Raw genomic sequence first — 9,263 nt, forward strand, 5'->3', positions numbered from 1 at the left:
CCCCCCCCCACCCAAGAATTCATTCCCAAAACCCCATCTAGCCCTGTCCCCTGTCAGTGGGAAGCCATTGCCCCTTTGTCCTCTCCCTCCAGGCCCTTGTCCAAAGTCTCTCTCCAGCTCTCTTGGATCTCCTTTAGGCGCTGGCAGGGGCTCTAAGGTCTCCCCAGAACCTTACCTTCTCCAGGCTGAACACCCCCAGCTCTCCCAGCCTGGCTCCAGAGCAGAGATGCTCCAGCCCTTGGAGCATCTCCACAGCCTCCTCTGGAGTCACTCCAGCACCTCCACATCCTTCTGCTGTTGGTGGCCAGAGCTGGAGGCAGCAGTGCAGGTGAGGTCTCACCTGAGCAGAGCAGAGGGGCAAAATTCCCCCCCTCATTTGCTGGGGATGAGCAGTGCCTCAGCACGCTCACAGGGAAGAATTCCTTCCCAATATCCAATCTAAACCTCCTGTCTCTCAGTGTGAAAGCCCAGGCTAGATTGCTGCCCTCGGTCTGCTTTGTCTAGAGTCATTTATCCAGTAAAACATCCCAGCCCATGCCATGGGGCTGCTAGCAGTGCTGTCACCAAGCCATAGCTCACTGGATCTCCCAGCTCTGCACTGGCACCACTCTAACCCACGTAAGAAATACCTCAGTAATGGGAAGATTAAGGAGTCCAAACGAGAGTTCACATTTTATCAACTAGTTACTGGAAAATTAACATTTATTCTTCTTTCCCTCTTTGACTTTCTCTCTTCCCCCACTTCCACTCTGTGTGTGTGTAACACTGGTGCTTAATTATAGTGACACCAGTTTGCAGGCACCAGACTGTGTCAGGGTGTCCCTGTGGGGCCCTTCTGGTGCTGGTGTAATATGAAAGTGTCAGGCAGGCAGTCTGGGTATTACAAATAGGGCACTTCATCCATGAGAAGTGATTATTATCTTCCTTTCCCAAGTGTAAAAGACCTGTATAACTCAACAAGGTGCCAGTGATTTAGGCCTCCGGAGTCAAAATCCAATGAGTCCTGAAGGGGACCCTGTGATGTTGTTGTCTTGTTGCTGAACTTGAGATATTCAATTTATTATCCTGGAATATATTTTCTGGAGTCAACATTGGGTAAAATAATATGAGAGGCTGTTAGAGCAACAGTACAACAGGATTTAGTGTCCCTCTGTGATGGCCTTCTAAAAACCTTAATCACCCTTGGTAAAAGCAGAAAGCTGCTGTTGAAATTTACTTGCCATTGGTGAGCTAACAGCATTAGTTACTGCTTTGGATTGTTTTAATAATTTAGGGAAAAATGAGTTTCATGTTTTTTTTCCATTCATTTACAATTATTTGGGTCTTGGACTTAAAAGGTTTGAGTTGCCTAAAGTTTTATGCACATTTCTTTCTATTACTTAGATGACTCTTAGCAAGAGACTTATATGATTAACTTGGCATATTTGAAGGATTAAAGATCACAATTTTGACCTGTTTTATCCATATGTTTTGTTGGGTTAAAACTGTTAAAAGAGAAAACATGGAGAGCACAGATAATGTGAAAATTTGGCTTTATGCTTTCAAAAATCCTAACTATGTAATCATTGTAATGCCAAATGTCTGAAATTAAAATGAAATAGTAATAGAAAAATCAAACTTTGTGTTTTAATGATTTAATTTATTCTTAATGAAGAATAAATTGTGAATAACAAGTAGAACATAAGCTATTTTTGTTTGTGGATCTCCTGATGTTACCTACAAGCTTAGATAAGTATTCCCATCCCAGATTTAGAGAATGGAAAGGATATTCCCTACATGTTAGGACAGTCTGTGCTAGTCTGTGTTGTACAGGGTAAACAGAGGCATAACTGAACAGGCCAGGCAGTAACCAACCCTCACTGTACCTGTATCCTTCACAGGATGGCCAGCAGCCCTGGGAATAACACCTCCCTCTCCATCCAGAGAGCCACACACACGGAAAATTCCCAAGGGAAGAAGTCCCAGCATGCAGGAGAAGCAATCTTCTACATGAACTGCAGAGCAGCCTATCTAACTGTTCTGAAGAGCAGTTTAGAGAACATTAAATCAAAAGAACAACTCAGTTTAGGTAATAATGAGGTCTCTTACCCTGTAAGTGTTGCATGTGATGGTTACAGTGGGTGGTTTACAGGCAGTTCAGTAGTGAGAGTATCCTAATGCATAAACTCAGGAACTTTTAAGGAATGTGACAAAAATGTACCTGAAAAATAGAAGCTGGTTTCTTTGTAATCTATCTCAGTGACCAAGTAAGATCTCAGCTGTAACAAAAGTGCCTTTATAACATCCTAGGGATAGTTTTGGCTAATCTGGATGTTAAGATAGGAGTGATGTGAACAAATGTCATCCCTTTAATGTATGCTTTGCCTTTCATCTCTATCCATGTGCCACTAGGCCACATAGCAAGTGTTTGGGCATTTTGGTTTCAAGGTCAGCTCCGAGAGGATAGTTAGCTGCTCAGGCTCCAAGTCTTTTTAGAGATATTTAAGATCTTTTAGAATTTGTGAGTATAGAGAATTATAGGCTTATAGTGCATCCTAAGTGAATTCTGGCATTGAGTGGTGCTAGCATTTGAGCATCTCTTGCTAAATGATGTTCATCTGGTAGTATAAACTGTAAAATACTCACTTAGAGATTGGCCCTGTGGAGTTTTATTAGTAGGACTTCTGCTTATTCACAACTAGCCTAATTTCCTTTGTGCTGTGGTAACACTGAAGGTATTTAGCAGAGTCAGTCCATAAAGGAACAGGAGTAAAAGGTTCAGTGCATCAGAATTTAAATTCAATTTAACATAGTACCTTCACCACACTGAAAACTGATGAAAGGATGTTTTCACTAAAGACTTCGAAGAGGCAAAGTAGGACTTCTGCTTATTCACAACTAGCCTAATTTCCTTTGTGCTGTGGTAACACTGAAGGTATTTAGCAGAGTCAGTCCATAAAGGAACAGGAGTAAAAGGTTCAGTGCATCAGAATTTAAATTCAATTTAACATAGTACCTTCACCACACTGAAAACTGATGAAAGGATGTTTTCACTAAAGACTTCGAAGAGGCAAAGCAAAAGCACTGGTGGTGTGTATGGGATTGTCTTTTGCCTTAATATACCTCTGTTGGTATAATTTTTCCTTGACGTTTGATGTGTCATTTGAATGGATAAGTTCAAATGTATAGATGTGACTCTAAAATATTAAGCTAAATTCTACACTAGATCTCAGTTCTTTGCAAAGTAAGTGGAAAGATTTACGTGGATCTGAGGAGAAATAGGCTCTAATAAGGTGCAGGTTTACAAACAATTAAGTTCTTGATATTAAGACACAGAACATAGGCTGAGTTTTGCACTTGTCACTTGAGGTTTGAGTTCATGGATCCTTTGATTGAGGCTGTAAGCAAAACTGTCCTTCAGACCCACTTTGCCCTGGGAATGATTTGGCTTGAAACACAAATCTGAGCATGGAAAGTGATTAAAGGATGTTTTGAGGAAATTCCTTTACTGACAGCTGGAAAATGTAGTTAATATTGTGTTTTCTTGCTCAGTACTTCAACAGGCTGGAAGAAATCCATCTCAGCAGACCATTAATAAGTATTGGACTCCACAAACAACTGCACTGAATTTTGATGATTTTTGTGCTATTTTAAAGAAGGAGAAACCAGCTACAAAACCTGAACTGCTGGAAGCATTTGGAAAAATAGACCCAGATAAAACTGGATATATTTTACATGATGAACTTTATCGAATTCTTACCACAGTAAGTATCAGTTGAAACCTAATTATCCCTTTTGAAGTAGAGATTTTGGAAATTAGGTGGTAAAACTATGCTACAGTATAAGAATGACTGAAAGTTGGTATTCTCCAATTTGTGGAATATTTTCTGGAATCAATGTGTCATTCATGGTATGACACAAAATTTCACAAGCTGATGCAGTTTATCTGTTCAGTGTTTAGTAGCATTGTAAAGGCATAAGTGTTTATGATTTTGACCTTTGTTTTCATGATTCAAATCAAAATCTATTTAGATCTATTGCAAGATAAGATTCCCTAGAAGAATATTAAATTACTAAAGGAGTCTTTATTTGTGTGTTTATTGAGTGTGCACTGTAGGTGAACAACATTCTTGATTAGGAGCCCAAACTGAGTTGTTTTTTTGTTGCAGAGAGGTGATAAAATGACCTGGGATGAAGTGAACAGCATTATCAAACAAGCTGATTTTAACTGCAGTGGCAAACTTGACTACAGCAAGGTATGGCAAACAGTGATATTTGTTCTTGTGTTACTGGGTTGGTGTTATTGACACTATTAGCATTATCAAACCAAGTATTGTGTTGGATAATCAACAGCCTCCAGTTGTTGGTCTATTGATGACTTACCCTAAGATCTCAAATTGACTATAAGCAAAGTTTGAACTGAAATAAACAGTCCATGAAGAAAGAAAGTTTCACTTAATGGGTTACTTTCTTTATCTGAAGTTCTGTGACTTGTACATGAGGACCAGTGAGCAGTGCTGCAAGGCTGCTAGGGAGAGACTGGAAGTTGACAGTAGACTGAGGCAACAGCAGTTTGGGAATCAAGCTGAAACTTCCCCTGAAGGCAACACACTGCCAGTGTCAAAACTGTCACCAAGGATCTCCAGGAAAAATGATCACAAACTAGCAAAAGGTATTGATGTTTTCTATTGGGAGTTTTCTTCCAGCACTGAGCCAATGAACAGTTGAGTTTGTGTTTGATTTGTCTCAGATTAGTGAGGATGTTACTGATTAATATAAATTTCTACCGTGGCAATCACATAAATGTCTCAGTAGAATATCTGACCTCCGTGTTCAAATAGATTTTGGCTGCATCTGTGATCTGAAGCTCTCAGATTCCTAAGGGTGAATTTTGTTGACTCTCCTGAGTCCAGAAGGAAGAGAAAATGAATGTTCAGATGTTGCAACACAGGCAGGTTAGTTATTTCCTTCCCAGATCAGAGATGAAACCTTAAACACTTATCAATATCAGAGTGTTTGTCTCAATTATTGAGGCTGCTTTGCAGGCAAAATCAATGGGAGAGTTTAATGCTCTTCCTCAAGTTACTAAGACACTTAAAAACCTTCCCAAACTGGCAAAAGAGCACAAGTACCAGGTACCGTGTATGAAATATTTGGGTGTGGTTTTAAGTTGCCTCAATTCTAGGCAATACTGAGTAGGTGCAAGAATGACAAAACAGTGATGAAGTGATTTCAGCACTGATTGAAGCTCCTATCACCCAGTTTTCCTGTGTGCTTACAGACATAGGGTTTGCAAGAGAGAGCACGAGGAGTGGGTTGAAATAATATCATTGTAACTAAGTATCTCTGTTTATAGGTGACAGCAGAACTCCTTCAAGACCTTCATCAGCTCAGAGCTGCAAAGCTTCCATTTCTCCCCCTGTCAGCACTGGTGCCAGTAGCAGCAGGGACACAAAGCTAATTGAGCCTGACACAATGAAGGTATCTTGTTGAAATTTTGCTGTTTTCCTCTAGGCACATATGTTATTGCATTTTAAATAAGCTAAAAATCAGAGGAAAAATTCTCTCTTATCTTTTATTAATAGTTTGTCAAGGGCAGCTATAAACTACTGAGAGGTTTGTTGCTAAGTATTGTTATTAACATTTTTATATACTGTTGGTTTTGCTGACATCTAGTTATTGAAAATAATTTTTCAGGTGTGAAGGTTTAATAGAATGAAGTGTGTTTTTTATAAATGGAAGGCACTGTTGGAGAAAACCTTTAATGACTTGTTGAGGAATTTCAGATTGAATAATTTATGAGGTTAGTGAGAACTTTAAATGCTTAAGTAGCCTGAAAGATTGTGTCTCATAAAGCTTTACATGAAAGGTAATTGGAAATAAATAACAGATCTGTGAGGTTGTTGGGCATTGCTTTGTAAATCTGTGCTCTAGCCTGAAAATATTGATTTTTAGTTAGACTAATATGTCCTATCAGTATTTTCTTTTAAATAAATCACTCATTCAATATAAATTCCTGTGGGAGAGAGACAACAAAGTCACTTTGCTAAGTCAATATTTGTAGAGTGTTAATATTGATCTTTTTCCTTTGTTTTCCCTTTCTTGACTGAACCTTTACTAGTTTTCCTTCAGCAGAAAATAATAGCTGTGGAAATATAAAACATTAACTGGAAACTGCTAGGATACATTAAAAAATGTGCACCTGGAGACTCCTGTATAGGGGGGAAAAATGGTTATGACCACACAGTGTAACTGCTGCTGGGAAACTGAACTGATTGTCCTCAGGAGCTCCATTTTGGTTTCGAATAACAACTCTGTATTTGTTATTGAACTCTGAAGTCCTTTAGATCTTCCCCATTGCTATCCAGTGACATTTGTTCTATATTAAAATTTCCAAACATCACCTCAGAGGAGCTGTTTGCAGTCTGTTTAGGTATCTGGACCTCCATGCAATTTAACCTGCAATTTCACCTTGTTCAAACATGATGTGTGGTGGATAAAAGCAGCACACAGTTTCCCCACTGTTGGTGTCTTCTTTCTTTGTACAAGCCAGTAAGAACTGACTGAAAAAAAGCAGCTGTAGATACCAATTAGTAGTGATTAGCATCATATAAAAACTGAAATCAATCAACATGAAGAGGTGTAAGTAGAGCTTGTTTTAAACTCTGTTTTGCACAGTGCAAACTCTGTCAGAATCAATGAACGAATACTCAGGGATTCTTTTGTGGTGTGGATCAGAATCTAGCACCCAAAATTCTTCTTATTCCTCTTATATCATTTTTTTTCCTGCCATTCACCTGTCCTTGTGGGTCACTAAGAAAATATTGCCAGCAGGAGGTTGGACCAACACCAGCTTTACATTTCTGACAGAATGCAACAGTAGAAGTCAAAACATGGTGGATGTCTACATTTACAAACCCTTAGAAAACATGAATGTGTTCACAGCACATTCTTGCCTGTGTTTTCTTTTTGTCAGTGACAGTTTTGTGACAGTTCAAAGCCACAGAAATGAATTTGGGGAGGAAAAAACAGTTGCAGAAGTGCTACAGATGTGTATAAACAACATGCTGATCTGCGGGGCTTCAGCTCTGGCTGAATCCCAACTCATTAAAAGATTAATTGAGGTATTAAATTTCTGCAGAGTATTTTTGGTGTTGGTTTTAGTCAAGCTTGAAAGGCATTAAAGCAGTGTGTCACGTGCTAAAACCTTCTCTGCATTGTGTAGCTGAATTATCCCTGCCAAAGAGTCTCACCTTTGCATTCTGCTCTGCTGAAGTCAGTGACAGACTTGCACACTCAGGCAGCAGAAGAAATGCCTGAGAAAGGTCTTTTTCCTGAAGGAAGGAGTTCTGTGCTCCCAGTTGTATCTGTGGAGTAGCCTCCTGAAGTTGAGCTAACAGGACTTTAGTGCATATGGAACAGGTTTGTACAAGACAAAGCATTGAACTGGAGCTCTTTGCTTTAATCATAGTAACAATTCCTCTCCCAAACGTTGCTTTTTATTTGGAATTAGGCATTAGTGTGTGGACAATTTGAATAGTAAATTGCAGTAGCAGTGACCAGCAGCAGGTAGTGCCTAATTTCTTTACAATTAACACTTCTGACACACACATTTCCCTCTGTTGTTAGCTGTTACTTGACAACTCATTATGCTTCCTAGTGACCTACTAAAACCAGACCTGAAAGTCACCTCTGAGGTTCTCAAATGTACATATCTGTCTGTAATTTGACAGGGATAATTTAGGACATCTATCAGCAGCTTATGCTCTCTGCAAGGATAACAGGTCAGGGTTTGATTTCCTAAGCCACTGCCAAACTTTTTGTCCCACAGTTTTGTCGGGTATTAAGATTGGAGAGTAAATGAGCAAATAACCAGTTAGCTCAGCTGGGACAAGTTCAAGGAATCTCCATTTACTGCATGTGGGCTTTAGATGAAGTTAGGAGTCATGAAAGTATTGGAATAAACAGTTTACTGAGAATGGAATAGTAGGAGAACTGATTTCATAGGCTAAACTACATGTTTCAGTTCTACCACTGACTGATGTTGACTCCACTGTGAATCCCAACTCCCATTATCCACTTGTTGGACTGACAGAGTCCCATATATTCCTCCACATTTAACCCTCACCATTAAGTCCCAGTAAGCTTTTGTCTCTTTCACTTCTTTCCTAATTATTCTTTGTGACTGGACTGCTTTTGCTCTTCCTGTCACCAGAAAACTAATTTCAGGGCTAAAGATCAGATCTTGTTAATTAGGTCTATACTACTATATACAAGGTGGCCTGAGACTGATCTCTGGCTCTGGGGCCCATAGGGACCTGTATATTTGTACTTCATATTTGCACTTAAATTGCTCCATATTGTCAGCTGTTTGCAAATATAATGAGCAGAATTTGACATCTGAAATGGATATGATGCACTGTACTGCCAAAACTATTGGGGTACTGAGGATGTTGCTTTTAGATCAACATCTTGGATGGACAAAGTAGTCTCAGCGTAGTAAGAAGTAATTTGAGATTAAGACAGTTTCCAGCTATGTAAAATTGTAATGATGTAAACTAAATGTCAAATTGAATTATGTAAAATGAGTGTTGGAATGACAAGTGTTTAGTATAGAGGGGTTGAGCCTGTTCCCACAAAAATCAGTGGCAAAACTGTGGCACAGGACTGGAGGCTCTTAATCCATGAGTTCCTGAGTACCCATTAATCCAGGCTAGGGAAGGTAAATCCATGATGTTTTCTGTTCCTCAAGCCACAAAAAACGTCTGTAATTACTTAATTTAATTTTTTTGCTAAAGAATTGTCATTCCAATGATATTTGAAGTTACAAATCGGGGCCTGCTGTTTAAAGAAGTAAATAATTGAAGAAAGGAGCTGTTTTAGCCTCTCTGCAAGATCACGGCATCATTAGAAACCATGTTATTCCCAAACACAGCAGTTTTCGGTTTGGCTTTCCAATAGCTTTGACACAAGTCAAGGAAAAAAATCACTTAAATTGACCTTTACTTGTGTTTGTGGTTTGTCTGAGCAAATAACATAGAATCATAGAATCAGCCGGGTTGGAAAAGACCTCCAAGATCATTGAGTCCAACCCTACTGTGGTTACTAGACCATGGCACTAAGTGCCACATCCAGTCTCAGCTTGAAAACCTTCAGGGATGGTGAATCCACCACCTCCCTGGGCAGCCCATTCCAATGCCTGATCACTCTCTCCATAAAAAATCTCTTCCTAATATCCAACCTAAACCTCCCCTGGCAGAGCTTGAGTCTGTGCCCTCTTGTCC

At 39.4% G+C, this 9,263-nt stretch overlaps 1 protein-coding gene across 1 annotated transcript in view; it reads left to right on the top strand.

Moving 5' to 3' along the window:
• Positions 1-1,881: 1,881 nt before the first annotated feature.
• EFCAB7 (EF-hand calcium binding domain 7) overlaps positions 1,882-9,263 on the top strand; it is a gene marked incomplete at its 3' end in the record, with an annotated part of 11,515 nt that continues 4,133 nt past the window's right edge. The window contains exons 1-5 of the mRNA XM_009082764.1: positions 1,882-2,068; positions 3,532-3,743; positions 4,149-4,235; positions 4,462-4,651; positions 5,336-5,460. Of these exons, the coding sequence (XP_009081012.1) occupies positions 1,882-2,068; positions 3,532-3,743; positions 4,149-4,235; positions 4,462-4,651; positions 5,336-5,460 (801 nt within the window). The remainder of the gene's footprint in view (positions 2,069-3,531; positions 3,744-4,148; positions 4,236-4,461; positions 4,652-5,335; positions 5,461-9,263) is intronic.

The sequence above is a fragment of the Acanthisitta chloris genome, unplaced genomic scaffold (assembly GCF_000695815.1).
Source record: "Acanthisitta chloris isolate BGI_N310 unplaced genomic scaffold, ASM69581v1 scaffold40909, whole genome shotgun sequence".
In the NCBI taxonomy this organism is placed as follows: Eukaryota; Metazoa; Chordata; class Aves; order Passeriformes; family Acanthisittidae; genus Acanthisitta; species Acanthisitta chloris.